Source organism: Babylonia areolata, chromosome 25 (genome assembly GCF_041734735.1).
Source record: "Babylonia areolata isolate BAREFJ2019XMU chromosome 25, ASM4173473v1, whole genome shotgun sequence".
NCBI lineage: Eukaryota > Metazoa > Mollusca > Gastropoda > Neogastropoda > Buccinidae > Babylonia > Babylonia areolata.
Window position 1 is genome coordinate 8,044,789 of NC_134900.1, and position 17,816 is coordinate 8,062,604.

Below are 17,816 nucleotides of genomic sequence, written 5' to 3' on the forward strand. Positions count from 1 at the left end.
CCCTCTCTCCCTTCCCAGAAAACCGAGAATGACTGCCTCCATGGTCATTGTAAAGAGGTGCAGCCCTCAAACACAGAACAAAGATTGAGTTGAACTGAGGAACAAGTACACTGATGAAGAAGAAGAAAAAAAGCAGTCACAAATGTATTGTTTTTTGTTGTTGTGTATTTGTTTATTTGTGCCAAGGGACAGTACTACCTATCAAAATGACACAACTTGAACATGACCTGGTGCCTCAACACACACACAAACCATTACATCAAAATGACACATCTTGAACATGATCTGGTGCCTCAACACACACACAAACCATTACATCAAAATGACACATCTTGAACATGACCCTATGCCTCAACACACACACAAACCATTACATCAAAATGACACATCTTGAACATGACCCTATGCCTCAACACACACACAAACCATTACATCAAAATGACACATCTTGAACATGATCTGGTGCCTCAACACGCACACACAAACCATTACAATGTACATGTCTTCATCAGTAGCTTCATCATCACAGCTCTAATCACACCTTTTTCACACAGTATTGTTACCAAAAGCCACTGAAGGAGTCTGTGTGCATATCACATACATTCACATGTACACATAGCTCTTCAAACACACAAATGCAAACATGCATGTACATTCTCTCTCTCTCTCTTTTTTCCCCACCATCCTACATGTTTTAAAACAATGACTTTATACAAGAAGATATTGATGTCTTCATCAGTCTTTCTCAACTTCCCTTACATACGTTCACACACAGTGTATGTGTGTGAAACAGAATACTCCACACACACATATCACACACACATTCTGTGTATGTATGTGAAGCAGAAAAATCTCTCTCACTCACTCTCTCTCACACTCACACACACACCACAGACACACACACACTGAACACAGAATCTATTACTCTCACAACCCCCACACATACTCGGTGTATGTCTGTGAAACAGAAAATTCTCTCCCTCTCTCTCTCTCAAACACACACACACATGCATAATATAAACAAACTGAACACACAAAATCTATTCCTCTCACACATCCACACATTCTTCAGATGTATGTGAAATAGAATAATCTATCTCTTTCTATTTCACACTCACACACACACACACACACACACTTTCTGTGTATGTCTGTGAAACAGAAAAAATGTCAATCCCATCCTCTCTCTCTCCCCCACCCCAACCCACCTCCCCCCCTCTCTCTCCCCCTCCCTCCCCTCTCTCCCTCCCCTTCCCTCTCTCTCTCCTTCCCCTTCCCTCTCTCTCTCTGCCCCCTCTCTCTCTCTCACGAACACACAAACACTGACTACACAGACTCTATCAGCTATTGTCAGCAAAGGTGACTTTTTTCCCCTCTGCTGTCCTCTTCTTCTTCTTGCTGGCCTTGCCAGCGGCCTGTTTCTTCTTGCCCTTGTGGTGGGCGGCCAGCTCCCTCTCCCACCTCTTCCTGTGCATCATGTACAGCCGCATGGCCGCCTGTGCGTCCTGGACCTGCAACATTGTAACCATGATCACGTGAATTTACATGGTGCTTATTCTCTTAAGCAGGGCTCTCGATGCTTTACAAAAATGCACACACAAAGGATGCATGCACGCTCAAACAAACAGAAACACAGAGCACGCACACATTTTCACACACACACACGGACAGTTGAGAAATATGCAACAAGAAGAATGGAATGACACAGGGGGTGTTCTACATTAGTTTGAAGAAGTGTGTTTTATGTGTGTCACAGACAGAAATGAGTTTAACATACCTATGATAGTCAGCTGTGTCCAACTATGACCACCAGAACAGCAGATGAGACATCTACTGTCAAGACCATCTGGGCTAGAATTTGATCCTAGTGGAGAGTGTCTTTCCCAAGTTACACCCCCACTCTCTCTGTCAAGGGGGTTTCAAAACAGTTGGTGATGGGATGGTTCCCAAAAGCCGTCTAGCCCCCAAGGCTGCAGCACTAGGAACCAGTGCATTCTTGCCTCCTAATTTCAGAGTCCTAGTCCTATACAAAAGACTAAGCTGTAAATGACTTCCCATTGCAGTGGAGAAACCATTGATCACACAGCTCTTAATGTGCTGTTGGTCCAACTGTAAGCTTATGAGTTATGTCAATCTGTTGGGCCAAATTGAACACACCTGCCAACCCCTGAACACGCTTGAGAGAGAGGAATATCTGAGAGCTGTGAGGAATCTTTTTCTTATCCCACCCAAAACAAAATGACACATTTCTTTTGCAACTTCTGAGTACTACTTTTCTTTTTGTCCAGCTTCTGGGCAACCTGAGTTGAACACATGCACTTCATCATGATGGCTGTGACACTCAAGTCAGAAGTTGCTGACCACAACTTTTGTTAAATGGTCCACTCGCTAAACATATGTCAGCTAAGAAGCTCTTTGTACTTAATGATTGCCATTTCTTTAGTTTACATCTTTTTTTTCTTTTGTTTGCCAGAATGGATGTTTTTAGACATGGAATCAAGTGCAACTGAGCAGGATAATGATGACAAAAATGGAAGGGCTCTCCAGGTCTGGTTTCATGACTGGTCAGGTAAAAGTGACTCTGAACTATGTGTAAGTAATAAACGGACAGGGGAGGGGAGAAGCAGAATGGAGGAATAAAGGAATGTGAAACACCCAAATTATAAAGAGACTCATCACTATGGAGAAATATTTTGTGACAATGGGAGGGTGTGGGTCAAATTTATCTTTGATTTTCATGGCCAAGCTGACCACACAGGGCCATATCAGGGCTAAAAACTAAATATCAACACACCCCCACACACTAACAGACACACATAAACACGCTCACACATACCACACGCAAATGAGAAACAGTGAAAGACAGAAAGAGAGAAAAGACAACAACAAAAACCAAACACTGACAGAGCTGTGTTCTCCCTCCTGCACACAGACTCCAAGGACTTTGGCAGTCAGCTTCTTCAGGGAGGGGTTCCGGCCACCAAACAGCTGTCGGAATGGTTTGTAGCGGCTGGTGTCGCGGATCTGACGCCGGGGATGATCCAGGAACAGCACCTGCACACATCACAGGTCTTCTGTCACTTCCACATCCTGGGGGTCCTTGGGGTTCTTTCACCAGGGTTCTATGGGGGGCTCTTTCACCAGAGTTCTATGGGGGGCTCTTTCACCAGAGTTCTATGGGGAGCTCTTTCACCAGAGTTCTATGGGGGCTCTTTCACCAGAGTTCTAAGGGGCTCTTTCACCAGAGTTCTATGGGGGGGGTCTTTCACCAGAGTTCTATGGGGCACTTTCACCTTCACCAGAGTTCTATGGGGCACTTTCACCAGAGTTCTAAGGGGCTCTTTCACCAGAGTTCTATGGGGGGGGTCTTTCACCAGAGTTCTATGGGGCACTTTCACCAGAGTTCTATGGGGGGCTCTTTCACCAGAGTTCTATGGGGCTCTTTCACCAGAGTTCTATGGGGGGGGTCTTTCACCAGAGTTCTATGGGGGCTCTTTCACCTTCACCAGAGTTCTATGGGGCACTTTCACCAGAGTTCTATGGGGGGCTCTTTCACCAGAGTTCTATGGGGCTCTTTCACCAGAGTTCTATGGGGGGGTCTTTCACCAGAGTTCTATGGGGGGCTCTTTCACCAGAGTTCTATGGGGGGCTCTTTCACCAGAGTTCTATGGGGCTCTTTCACCATGGTTCTATGGGGCTCTTTCACCAGAGTTCTATGGGGCTCTTTCACCATGGTTCTATGGGGCTCATTCACCAGAGTTCTATTGGGGCTCTTTCACCATGGTTCTATGGGGCTCTTTCACCATGGTTCTATGGGGCTCTTTCACCAGAGTTCTATGGGGCTCTTTCACCATGGTTCTATGGGGCTCATTCACCAGAGTTCTATTGGGGCTCTTTCACCATGGTTCTATGGGGCTCTTTCACCAGAGTTCTGTGGGGGCTCTTTCACTAGGGTTCTATGGGGCTCTTTCACCAGAGTTCTACAGGGTCCCACACTGACTTCACAAGGTCACTCTGATGCTGCACATTCTAATCAGATCTGCTTCGCTACATCCAAAGGCAGGCATACCTTCTAGTCATAATCGTCTACGTTTCTAAGCCATGAAAATGGACACATACATGCACTGCTCTCCGAGAAATGTTGCATGTGTTTTTGTGGAGACAGTGAAGAGAAGAAAAGACATGGGAGAGGGGGAGTAAAGAAGGTGCTTGTGACAGGTGAAGGGAGACCATTCTTTGAAGCAGACAACTGTAAGGAACAAAGAAGGTGCTTACGACAGGTGAAGGGAGACCATTCTTTGAAGCAGACAACTGTAAGGAACAAAGAAGGTGCTTACGACAGGTGAAGGGAGACCATTCTTTGAAGCAGACAACTGTAAGGAACAAAGAAAGTGCTTATGACAGGTGAAGGGAGACCATTCTTTGAAGCAGACAACTGTAAGGAACAAAGAAGGTGCTTATGACAGGTGAAGGGAGACCATTCTTTGAAGCAGACAACTGTAAGGAACAAAGAAGGTGCTTATGACAGGTGAAGGGAGACCATTCTTTGAAGCAGACGACTGTAGCGTCAAGCTTCGTTTCACAAGTTTCACTCTTTTTATGTGTTAGTTCTAGAAAGTTTTAGGATGTTCCAGGAACCAGACTGATGATCGTAACATGTGTGGTTCTCATTTTCAAAGCATCAGCGTAAACAAAAGACCTCATTTTCTTGAAACAAATCAAAAAGGGCGTATGATGTTGAAACCACAAATAGATAGATGTAACATTCATTATACTTTTTCATCTGTTGCAGTCATATCTAATGAACCCTATTAAATATTTTTTCATGAAAAGTCTCACTCCAATTCTCAATCATAAACACACTCAGACACAGACACAGACACACAAATATGAACACACACACACACATATGCACACACACGCATGCACACACACACACATACATATGCACACACACGCGCGCACACACACACACACACACACACCAGCTACAGCAGGACCTAAGAGGGACTAGAGAGGTGTACACAGTGCCCATCCACACAGATGAAGGTGGGAGGCCCTGTTTTGTCATGGTGTTATGTCCTTGGATTTCTTTCACTCCAGCTGTTCCCTCTGCCGTGAGGTTGAAAGTGTGGCAGGGGGAGAGGACTAGATGCTGCCTCCATATCCTGAACCCTAGACTACAATGGATATGAATTCACTGCCCCTACCCTGTGGGACCTTTGACCTTTAAACCCCAGAGCCAGGCGGTGAACTGACCTTGAGGTCGTTGTGAAGTGCGTGACCCACCAGAACTTTCCCCTTCAGCAGTTCACTGACTTTTTTCTGCACCACCAGGAAGTCTTCGGCTGCAACACACACATGCAATACATCATTCACTCATTGGGTACATTCTGTCAAACTATCTGCTACATGTCTGTCACCCTTTATTTGGTCGATGCAGATTTCTTTTTCACTCACCCACACAAAAACAAGATACACCTATGAAAAAAAAACGAAAAAAAAACAACCCCCCCACCCCCCAACATATATATATATATATATATATATATATATATATACTCCAGCACAAACACACATGCAATATTGACAAATGTGTATCCAGCTTCAACAGTGCTAAAACAGGCAACTAATAAAACCCTGTACCCAAGTTACCAACATAAACCAGCTCAAGCAATGACTAGGCTGACCCCAAGCAACATTCACTCATTTGGTACATTCTGTCAAACTATCTGCTACATGTCTATCACCCTTTATTTGGTTGATGCAGATTTCTTTTTCACTCACCCACACAAAAATAAGATACACCTATGAAAAAAATAAAACAACCCCCCCCCCCCCCCCACACACACACATATATATATATATATATATATATATATATATATATATATATACTCCAGTACAGACACACATGCAATACCGACAAATGTGTATCCAGCTTCAACAGTGCTTTCAGTTTCAGTTTCAGTAGCTCAAGGAGGCATCACTGCATTCGGACAAATCCATATACGCTACACCACATCTGCCAAGCAGATGCCTGACCAGCAGCGTAACCCAACGCGCTTAGTCAGGCCTTGAGAGAGAGAAAAAAAAAAAGAAAAAAAAAGGTGAATAAATAATAGATAAGCTTACATAAATAAATAAATGAATAAATAAATAATAACAGTGCTAAAACAGGCAACTAATAAAACCCTGTACCCAAGTTACCAATATAAACCAGCTCAAGCAATGACTAGCCTGACCCCAAGCAACATGGCTACTCACCATCAGGCAACTAATAAAACCCTGTACCCAAGTTACCAACAATAAACCAGCTCACACAATGACTAGCCTGATCCCAAGCAACACAGGCTACTCACCATCTCGAAGATTCTCTGGACGAACACCACTGACGTGCGTGCGGAAGTCTGTGACTTTTTCCCGGGGCTTGACGAACTTGTCGTAGATACAGTGGCCATGCTGGTTGACGATGGAGACCCTGGCCAGAATGCTTTCTTCCCCCTCGTTCCCCACCCCCACCATTTCACAGTCCATGGCTAGGGCTTTGGTGGCACTGGAATGTACAGCAGGTGCACAATGACAGCGATGCTACATCTGGATTGTATTGTGTTTGTATTGTATTTTACTTGTATTGTAATATGTTGTGTTGTGCTGTGCTGTGCTGTGTAGTGCTGCGCTGTGTTGTGTTGTATTGGATTGGATTACAGAGCACTGCTCCATATTGTATTGTACTGTATTACTTTTCATCACAACCGATTTCGATGTGCGAAATTCAGGCTTCTCTCACAGGGAAGAGCATGTTGCCACACCGCAGCACCACACCTATTCTTTTTCTGTTTTCGGTCTGTAAATGTGTTTGTTTGTTTTTTTCTATCAAAATGAATTTTGGGGCAGAATTTAGTCAGGGACATGTCTTTTGTTGCCATGGGTTCTTCTGTGAGCGCCAATAGGAATGACAGCTGCAGAGACTACTTACTGTGTGACACCATTCTGCAGACACTACTCACTGTGTGACACCATTCTGCAGACACTACTTACTGTGTGACACCATTCTGCAGACACTACTTACTGTGTGACACCATTCTGCAGACACTACTTACTGTGTGACACCATTCTGCAGACACTACTTACTGTGAGACACCATTCTGCAGACACTACTCACTGTGTGACACCATTCTGCAGACACTACTTACTGTGAGACACCATTCTGCAGACACTACTTACTGTGTGACACCATTCTGCAGACACTACTTACTGTGTGACACCATTCTGCAGACACTACTTACTGTGAGACACCATTCTGCAGACACTACTTACTGTGTGACACCATTCTGCAGACACTACTTACTGTGTGACACCATTCTGCATCACCAGAGGGTCCTGGTCCTTGTCGTGCTGCCTGCCCACTGGCCTCTCCAGTAACAGCTCATCCACGTCATCAAACCAGATCTCGTTCCTGCACAAAGAAACACCCCACTTGTAGTAACCCTGCATGCTGGTTTCATCTTATGTCACTCTATGGACCACATTCCCATTCATTTCTGACCCATTTTCACCTAATTAAGACTGTCCGATCATCAAAATTTTGTTTTATGAGTATGTAACATTTAAAGATATCAATTATCATCAGGAATCCTGAATGCATTTCACTGTCAAGCAGGTTTTTTTTCTTCTACATTTCAGAAAATTATGACAAGAAAAAGTAAAGTTACCACCTAAATCCTCCTTCTGTGTTTGAACAACTCACATGTTCACTTTAATGTACAAGTGAGCTTTTACATGTGTGACTGTTTTTACCGCACTGTGTAATGTAGGCAGCCACACTCCGTTTCTGGAGGTCAATCCAAATCCAAACCTTTAGTTTGTTCTGATAAAAAAAAAAAAAGTGTAAGGTGGAAAATATCTGATCCAATGAGATGCAACGGTTCACCACACTACACTCAAATGTTAACACACACATACAAGCAAACACATACAAACATGCATGCACAGACAAAACACACACAGCCAATGTAATCATGGTGTACATTAAAACACACATTTACATGTATATAAAGATACAAACACATAGTGACATACAAACATCCATGCACAGACACAACACATACAAACAATGTAATTAAAGTGTACATTCAAACACACATTTATATGTGAAAGAACCACCCCCCACAAATGTACACAGAAATATCAGGTGACCAGTTAAAAAACATTCTTAAAAAATACAGACAATGAGTGAATGACTGAGAAATAGAAAAAAAAAAAAAATGTTACAATACTTTTCTGCTGCCTGGTTTGTTTCTGTTCTTTTAGCTGCCTCCATTCTGCCTGCTCTCTGTCCACTGTGCTGTCCATTCACAGGCTTGGTTGTGGGTTTTTTGGATTCCACACTCCCCCCAAGTTTTCTTCGTTTATGCTCTCGCTCTGGCACCTCTGCTTTCCTCTTCTTTGTCTTTGGTTGTAGTGTCTGGATTAAAAAAAAACAACAAGTACACAGTAACAGTAAATGAGTAACTAGAGATGGCACACCCTTAAAAAAAACAAACTGACTCAAACACAGTGAAAGCATATGGTAAGATAATCGTGCCATGGTGCTCAAAACAAACACAACAGACAGTATTACACGGTCAGAAACTTCAAGCAAGTTGGTTTACAGTCAGAGAGCAAGTTCATGGAATCTTGTTTATGTCCCAACCATCCCACTTGATATATTACGACATTTATTGTGATTTTTTTTTTTTTTTTTTAAGTTTTCAAAGGAACAATTACGCTGATGTCAACACATTTCAGAAGCAAATATATATGTCACTGAAATAAGAAAACAAACAAAGAATCCCAGACAAAAGCACAAACAAATAAACAACTAAACCCAACCAGAATCAAACCAAGTAAACAAACAATACACTAAAATACACACACACACACACACAAAAAACAACTTACAGCTTGTAACTTCTTCCAGTTGGACGAAAAATCCTCAACATTCTTGGGTGGTCCCAACTTTTGCTTTGGCATTTTACTTCTCTGAATGGAACAAAACAAAATCAAGACACACAGTTACTGACACTGACACTGACTGAGTTAGAGAGTGAGCATGGTTAACAATATATCATTCATTACAAAATGAAAATTGAACAGGTACATGTTTTAGTCAGTACAGATAAAGTAACTGTGGGCCATGTTTGAAGATATCCGTTTTTTCTTCTTTTTTTTTTTTTTTTTTTAAACAGTTTACTCCTGTTTTCTTTAAATAATTGATTTTTTAATAGAGCAATGTTGTGAAAACCTAACCCAATTCAAACAGACTATAATAAATTACTATGTGAAAACAAATCTCTCAAATCCGGATATTTAATTAATCAAGTAGTTTTAAAATCTGTACAACACATGATAAAAAGATTCAATAGAATACAAGCTTTTGGTCGTCACCAACACTGGTTAACAACATACTGATTATTTCATTATTAAAGTCAAAAGTGTGTCATATATCTTTTCGTTTTTGCTTCCAGTTTTGTATATTTAGATAGTAGTTATAGTGTAAGGACTGGCAGGTCATCTGCCTAGACCTCTCGGCCTTTTTTTAAATTTTTTTTTTTATATCTCCATCAAATCTTCATCCTCACTAATGAAAAGTAATACAGTACAATACAATATGGCGCAGTGCTCTGTAATCCAATCCAATACAACACAACTTCTTTCTTTTTATTTTATATATTCATTATTTATTGTCTTCTTTTGTTTGTTGTTGTTGGGCGGGATACACAAGTACGCTTCTGCAAGAACTTTGCTTTCATTCATCATAACCAAAAACATTTTTTTCTTTTAACTTTAAGATGGTATTGTTGTCAAGGATATTTTTTAATGTGTTAGTATTTTGTGTAAGTTTAACTTTGGTTGGTAGTGCATTCCATGTTTGTACAATTCAGTTACCCAATGAATTTTTCTAAGGTTGGTGTCATAGTGTTCTAAACAAATTTTCTTTACTGAGTTTCTTGTACTATCATAATCCGACATTCTAAAGATATGTCTTGCATTTACATGGTTTATGTTATTTAATATCTTATAAGTTTCAATAACATCTCCTCTTAATCTTCTACCTATTAGTGAGTGCTGATTTATTTAAGTATGTTAAGTCTTTGTTGATAACTCATATTCTTGCATTCTTTTATTATTGTTTTAATAACTTTGTTGCCTTTCTTTGGACCCTTTCTATTGCTATAGATTGTCTCTTAAGGTATGGGTGCCACACAATATTACCATATTCTACATGTGATCTAACTAATGCTTTATATAGTTTGAGAAATATATCTTTATCAAGGTAATTGAAGGTCTCTTAATTACACCAATCATTTGATTGGCTTTATTGTTTATTTATAATTATCTATCATGTGTATTCAAATTCCAAGGACAGTTTACTGTCAAACAGAGAGAGAGAGAGAGAGAGAGAGAGAGAGAGGGATATATATATATATATATATATATATATATATATATATATATATATATACACGATTAGAGTTTGTCCATCTCAAATCAGCGAAAAAATCAACATGTTATTTGAGGCTGCATAACTTGAAGAAGAGGTGCACCTACTGTCCCGTCACACTTGTCGGTGATTGAAAAGAGTTGCACCTAGACAGTCTGGTAAAGATATACATTTTACAGTTATTATCTTTTTTTTCTTCTAAATATTCATTGTCCTGCAATAGTACAGTATAAACACTGAAATTACCTTGTTTTGTTGTTTGAAAAACCTTCACCAAAAAGAAAATAGCGTGTCTTGGCTTCGAGACTGACAGCATGCACGACTGATAGTGCGAAACGTGCGATTGATTCGAAACTAGCATAAACTCCCCTGTTATTCACGGCTTTTGATACAATTGAGTACAAATACATTTTTTGTGCCCTTTTTATTTTTTTTCATTTACTTTTTAGCGAAAACGAATCAAAGCAGCATTTTCCAGACATGCTGTAACACATAAATGAATGCACACAAATTATATACAAATCTTCTGTCCAAAACAGAAACAGTGATAGAAAAGGTTCAATAATATGGTTAGAAATTAATAGGATCTACTTAACCGTGTAATCGCACTTTAAAAAGCCAGTAACCGAAAATAATACATCGATTCTGACTTAATTCGTCCGTCCAAACCACTGACGTGTAAATAGTTTTATAGCTCAGCGGTCTCATATCTCAGACGAGGTATTTTCTTTTTATTTGTTCAAATTTAGGTACACCGATAGAATGCAAATCAAACACCTCCGAAACTGAAGAGTGTTACAACATGAATGTCTAACCTTGGATCTTTGCCGATGTGGGTTTAAATTTTACGTTTATATGTGGTACAGATTTTCTGCAAAACATTCACCAAAACCATTTAACACGTTGTTCTTTTATCATTTTTGTCAGTAATAGAGATCAACAAATCATTCTTTCAAAGTTTCATGTTGGTTCTTTTGAAATGTGTGGTTTCTACTTTCAGATTCAGATTGTCTGGCTTTGTTGGGCAACTTACCAGAAAGTGCTGGACAACAGAAGCGATAAAAGACAACAGAATCTGATCTTGCAGGATGGCTTTGGTTTCACGGCTTGGGCGTTTTCTGTTGAGAAACGCCCGATCGTCTCTTACCAGGTAGAAAAATTGTTCTGTAACTGTGCAGGAATTACAGAGGAGAAAAAGTGAGGGAGGGTTGTGGGGAAGGGGCGGGAGGGGGAAGCGTGGCTTGAAGATGGGAGATGGTAATGGAGAAGGCACTGGACTACAAAAATTAATAGCTTTCAAACCTGCGTGTTCAAGCAATGCCACAACTCCTGAAGCGCTTACAATTCTTACAGGACCTGTTGACTGTCAGTACAATGCTTGTGATCAACTTTCCATTATTTGGTGTTACATGTTGATGAGTGCATGCCTGTGTGCGTCTGTATACAGTGCATGTGTGTTGTGCATGGATGTGTATGTGTGTGCACATTTGTTTGAAGTTGTGTTTGTGAATGTGTGTGTGCATGCTGCTTTGGGTGCTGGTGTGCTTGTAAGTTGTATTGTTGTAAACTGCAAATACAATATTCATAGCCATCCAGCCATCGGTTGCTCAGAGTTGAAAACAGAAATCACAGAAACTGCAGAAGTGTGTAATTATGCATTATTGTATATATTGTTTAATGTGAGGCGCTTAGAGCCCATTAGATGGGGAGTTTGCGCCATATAAGTATTATTATTGTTTAAAAAAAAACAAAAAACATTTATGCATATTATAATACCTGCTTATCTCAATTGTTCCAACAGAGCCAGCGTTCGACACTATGACCCGGAGACAGGAGGGGAAGAAATCAAAAGTACTTCAGTGTCGATACTAAGCAAAGAGGACGATGACTACCTCTATGTGGAGGCCTACAGTCAGATTGGCTTCCGCCTCAGTAACGGCTTCAGGATCATCGGCCCTTGTGTCCTTTTCCCTCGATCCGTTCTACACTGGGGGGTAGGTACTGATTTTGAACAAAAATATTTGCATTCTTATCTGCTGCATATCCTATGTTATACCAAACTGGATTATACATATTTACCTATTTAAAGTCTAGAAAGAAAGTGCTGAAAAAACAGTTTTATATTCTTTTATTCAGTTGTCAATGGTTGCAATGGATTTCTCTGTATATGTGAAATTTTATGTAGAAGCAGAACATATGATCATTTAATCCAACAACACCACCCATTAATTTTTGTTGTTGTCTGGCTACATTTGTGTGTGCGGATCAGAATAGTAGCAAACTCATTTTGTGCAAAGACAACTCCTTTCAGGCTTTGTCAGTTTGTGGCTGTAGGTTCACACACACACACACACACACACACACACACACACACACACACACACACACACACACACATATATATATATATATATATATGCTGCATGTCATCCTAAAAGTAGTTCTTGAACCACTCAGTGGCTATGCAAAAAAAAGATAACAATTCAGCCAGTGCGATCTTGACCATGTAGACCAATGCTTAAAAATCTCTAAGCAAATTAATCAAACTTTGGCTGATGGTCTTACCTTGAATAGTACATTGACCAATGTATCGTACATAGTAAATCTTAATGTCTATGATTTTTAGTTGTGTGAAACATTTATGTGTTCAGTTAATAACATTTTTATCTGTGACACTGATTGCAGGTTGCAGGCATTCATGAACTGAATGAAGAGTCTCTTGCCCTCTTCCCATTGCTGGAACCTAAGCTAGGTGGGACACAGTGTTTACTTAGACCTGCATTACAATATTGTACACTGATCTTCACAGTGTTTACTTAGACCTACATTACAATATTGTACACTGATCTTCACAGTGTTTACTTAGACCTACATTACAATATTGTACACTGATCTTCACAGTGTTTACTTAGACCTACAATGCAATATTGTACACTGATTGTAACAGTATTTACTTAGACCTGCATTGCAACATTGTACACTGATCTTAACAGTGTTTACTTAGACCTTCATTACAATATTGTACACTGGACTTACAGTGTTTACTTAGACCTACAATGCAATATTGTACACTGATCCTGTCAATGTTAAACTTAGACCTGTATTGCAATATTATACACTGATACTAAGAGGGTTTACTTAGACCTGCTTTGCATTATTGTACACTGAGACCTGCATTGTAATGTTGATAGACCAGTTGTTGTTTTCTTTCACCTCTGCAAAAGATGCAGTTAATGGAATGTGAATACTGACATAGTTTACCTAATGTATTCAGTTTTCATTAGTGACAAATACAATATATACAAATAAACCTTATGTCTCTTTTTTGTCTTTGTTCACCTTGAGAATTACTGTCTGTGGAAAAAAACAGATGAACATCTGTTATGTAAAGATATATGAGGTTTACGTCTTTGAGTTTGTATGATGCTTTTTTTTTTTTTTTTTTACAGTGTTTTTATCTGTTTCATTACTTTAAAATGATTGTCACTGTCATACATATGTTTTTTAACTTTGTGCTGAATGACACACATATGTACACACACACACACACACACACACACACACACACACACACAAAAGAATGAGTTGGATTTAAATGCTGTTGTATGTCCCCCAGATATCCTGGTCCTTGGAATTGGTGACCACGGGCAGAAGTACGATAAAAACATCATCAAGTACTTACGCTCCAGCAGAATCAATGTGGAGATTCTGCCTACAGTAAGTTTTTCACAGTGAAATTTGTCCTCTCCCAGGCACTCTTTTCTTCATGTCAGTCACGTCTGATGTTTTCATGGAAACCTTTGAGGAGGTTTGGCATTGAGGTAACGCGTCCGCCTAGGAAGCGAGAGAATCTGAGCACACTGGTTCGAATCCCATAGTCGCCAGTATTTTCTCACCTTCCACCTAGACCTTGAGTGGTGGTCTAGACGTTAGTCATTTGGATGAGACTATAAACTGAGGTCCTGTGTGCAGTATGCACTTAGTGCATGTAAAAGAACCCGTGGCAACAAAAGGGTTGTCCCTGGCAAAATTCTGTAGGAAAATCCACTTCGACAGGAAAACAAATAAACTTGCAGGCAGAAATCAGTACAAAAAAAAGGGTGGCGCTCTCAGTGTAGCAATGCACTCTCCCTGGGGAGAGCAGCCCAGATTTCACACAGAGATATCTGTTGTGACAAAAAAGAGTAATATAATACAATTCAGTACAAAGTCATTTCTGTCCCAAAAGAATAAGTGTTAAGACATCAGTCATATTTTGTCAAGTCTCCTTATCTCGTGCATTCTTAATAACCTCATACAGTTTAGAGCTGTGATTTTTCAGAAGTTTATTCTGAATGGAGGTCATTGATTCTGACATTTATGTGTTTCTGGTTTGCTTTTTGTTTTGTTTTTTTAAAGAAATTTGTTTAAAGAAAAAGATAAAGACCTTATACAGTCATAAGTACGGAAACAAATCATAAGTGTGAGTGAGGGAATGTTGTGTCAGGTTATGTCAGGTGAAACATGAAATACTAATGGTATTACTTACATGTGTGTGAAAAAAACATGTCATTGATTGTGAAAACCTGCTGGGTCTCGTGCACCTTTCTGTGATCATTGATCATTTCCTTTGTCAAGAGAGGCGCTGATGGAAATGACGATTTGGCCCTTGCAATAACACATATTTTTGGTGTTAGGCTATGAGTCAGTCTTACAGGTTATGATAACTATGCATATCTGCATTTTGTCTGTGAAATTGTGAACTATAGGTGATGCTGACTGTTGATATGTACAGTTGCACTGTAGTCATTATTAATGGTGCTGACTTTGTTGAGTGTCAAATCTTGTGTCTTATTGTGTGGTGTGGACATTGTTGAGTGTCAAATCTTGTGTCTTATTGTGTGGTGTGGACATTGTTGAGTGTCAAATCTTGTGTCTTATTGTGTGGTGTGGACATTGTTGAGTGTCAAATCTTGTGTCTTATTGTGTGATGTGGACATTGTTGAGTGTCAAATCTTGTGTCTTATTGTGTGGTGTGGACATTGTTGAGTGTCAAATCTTGTGTCTTATTGTGTGATGTGGACATTGTTGAGTGTCAAATCTTGTGTCTTATTGTGTGGTGCAGACTTTGTTGAGTGTCAAATCTTGTGTCTTATTGTGTGGTGCGGACTTTGTTGAGTGTCAAATCTTGTGTCTTATTGTGTGGTGCGGACTTTGTTGAGTGTCAAATCTTGTGTCTTATTGTGTGGTGGGGACTTTGTTGAGTGTCAAATCTTGTGTCTTATTGTGTGGTACGGACTTTGTTGAGTGTCAAATCTTGTGTCTTATTGTGTGGTGTGGACTTTGTTGAGTGTCAAATCTTGTGTCTTATTGTGTGGTGGGGACTCTGTTGAGTGTCAAATCTTGTTTCTTATTGTGTGGTGCGGATTTTGTTAAGTGTCAAATCTTGTGTCTTATTGTGTGGTGCGGACTTTGTTGAGTGTCAAATCTTGTGTCTTATTGTGTGATGCGGACTTTGTTGAGTGTCAAATCTTGTGTCTTATTGTGTGGTGTGGACTTTGTTGAGTGTCAAATCTTGTGTCTTATTGTGTGGTGCGGACTTTGTTGAGTGTCAAATCTTGTGTCTTATTGTGTGGTGCGGACATTGTTGAGTGTCAAATCTTGTGTCTTATTGTGTGGTGCGGACTTTGTTGAGTGTCAAATCTTGTTTCTTATTGTGTGATGTGGACATTGTTGAGTGTCAAATCTTGTGTCTTATTGTGTGGTGCGGACTTTGTTGAGTGTCAAATCTTGTGTCTTATTGTGTGGTGTGGACTTTGTTGAGTGTCAAATCTTGTGTCTTATTGTGTGGTGCGGACTTTGTTGAGTGTCAAATCTTGTTTCTTATTGTGTGGTGGGGACTTTGTTGAGTGTCAAATCTTGTGTCTTATTGTGTGGTGTGGACTTTGTTGAGTGTCAAATCTTGTTTCTTATTGTGTGTGGACTGTGTCATATTGAACTAATAATTGATTGAGAAGAAAAAAAATTGTATTTGCAAGAACAAAAACAAAAGCCGTTACATTTTTTTAAGGCAAAGAAAATGATGATGTGCTTTATTGTTAATCTGCAGTGCGTTTGACAATGTCCACTTTCTTTGGTTTTGTTGTTGTTGTTGTTGTTTTGTTTGTTTGTTTTTTCATTATACGTTAATATTTTAGACAAATCTAGGGAAGGCTTTCAAGGCCACTGGATTTATGCTAAGATCGGGAATATGTGGGGTTAGGTTTTTTGTTGTGTTGTTGTTTTTTTGTATAGCAGATTTGATTTAGTGTATATGGATCAGTCCACACACTTTGACACCTCCTTTAAACTGAAGCTGAAACTCACTTAACGTTTCTGTCCGTCTCAGGACCAGGCATGCTCCACCTTCAACTTTCTGAACGCGGAGAGGCGCGTGGTGGCAGCTGGCCTGATCCCCCCAACCTACATGCACCTGGACAATGATGAGGACCTGGAGATACGAGCGCAGCTGGCCAAGGGGGGAGGAAAGCTGTTTGAACTCAAACACGGCTTCACCGAGGACCCGTCTGCCGCCACTCCTGGAGAGTTTGCCCCTGCCCTGGAGGATCTCCGAGAACGGATGGGAATCAAACAGAAGGACGGGGGTGAATCGGGAGAGAAGCGTAGTGAAGACAGAGACAGTGAGTCGGCTCCAGATAAAAAAGAGAGATAGCGTTGATGATGAGGCGTGACATCAAGTCCTGTGATAGTACTCTCATTCTGTTTGATGATATGAAATCTGAGCGGGGAAAGGTGAATTCAGTTGCTGACAGCTTCCTTAGGTTGAGATCACATCATTGGAAAAAGAAATTCTGTGAATGTATGTATTGGTATCATTGGGGGAAAAAAAAACAAACAAATTTATGGATATGATGTAGTTATTTTTCAGCCAAACTCTGCCAAAAACCTCTCAAGTCATTATTTTTTTTTCTGCATTGTTCTGTTTGAGATATAATATTCTTCAGTAATGAAATATATGTCATTGCGAATAAACAATATTAAGGTTGCTGCATTGTGGTTTGGGGAACTGTGGACAAAGTGCTGCCTGTAGGCTGAAGATACTGATGACCAGGTCAGAGAAAATGGAACTCAGGAATTGAGACTTGCAGTGAAAGATAACTGATTTCAGGAATGAATATGATTGAAATGAACTGGTTTCCATTGCTTCCCTCCTGCCCTGACAAAGTCTTTGCGATAAGCTGAATGACATGTAAATAATCAAAGCATAGCATGGTGAAGATGGAAAATTGTATATTGAAATACTCCCTGTGCCTAAACTTTGATGCATTAGGTTTTAGTTTCAAAGTGTAGG

General features: G+C 40.0%; 2 protein-coding genes across 2 annotated transcripts; one reads left to right on the top strand and one right to left on the bottom strand.

Moving 5' to 3' along the window:
• Positions 1–1,267: 1,267 nt before the first annotated feature.
• Positions 1,268–10,836, bottom strand: LOC143300074 (RNA exonuclease 4-like). Its single transcript, XM_076613635.1, has 8 exons — positions 10,733–10,836; positions 8,944–9,024; positions 8,280–8,467; positions 7,352–7,459; positions 6,363–6,556; positions 5,260–5,348; positions 2,905–3,054; positions 1,268–1,511 (listed from the first exon to the last, which is right to left on the bottom strand). The coding sequence occupies exons 2-8, from the start codon at positions 9,013–9,015 to the stop codon at positions 1,341–1,343; spliced, it is 972 nt and encodes a 323-aa protein (XP_076469750.1). The 5' UTR covers positions 9,016–9,024; positions 10,733–10,836; the 3' UTR covers positions 1,268–1,340.
• Positions 10,837–11,266: 430 nt separating this feature from the next.
• LOC143299962 (NADH dehydrogenase [ubiquinone] 1 alpha subcomplex assembly factor 3-like) lies at positions 11,267–17,411 on the top strand. The gene is made up of 6 exons (XM_076613513.1): positions 11,267–11,318; positions 11,487–11,636; positions 12,288–12,480; positions 13,172–13,238; positions 14,103–14,203; positions 16,854–17,411. The coding sequence occupies exons 2-6, from the start codon at positions 11,575–11,577 to the stop codon at positions 17,175–17,177; spliced, it is 747 nt and encodes a 248-aa protein (XP_076469628.1). The 5' UTR covers positions 11,267–11,318; positions 11,487–11,574; the 3' UTR covers positions 17,178–17,411.
• The last annotated feature ends 405 nt before the right edge of the window (positions 17,412–17,816 follow it).

Bases quoted from the DNA above. Each gene is read 5' to 3' on its own strand.
- LOC143300074 (XM_076613635.1), bottom strand. From the start codon at position 9,015: ATGCCAAAGCAAAAGTTGGGACCACCCAAGAATGTTGAGGATTTTTCG. The intron at 6,557-7,351 runs GTAAGTAGTGTC...TGTACATTCCAG, and splicing joins ATGCAGAATGGTGTCACACA to TGCCACCAAAGCCCTAGCCA. The intron at 5,349-6,362 runs GTGAGTAGCCTG...TGTGTGTTGCAG, and splicing joins TCCAGAGAATCTTCGAGATG to CCGAAGACTTCCTGGTGGTG.
- LOC143299962 (XM_076613513.1), top strand. From the start codon at position 11,575: ATGGCTTTGGTTTCACGGCTTGGGCGTTTTCTGTTGAGAAACGCCCGA. The intron at 11,637-12,287 runs GTAGAAAAATTG...TTGTTCCAACAG, and splicing joins GCCCGATCGTCTCTTACCAG to AGCCAGCGTTCGACACTATG. The intron at 12,481-13,171 runs GTAGGTACTGAT...CACTGATTGCAG, and splicing joins GATCCGTTCTACACTGGGGG to GTTGCAGGCATTCATGAACT.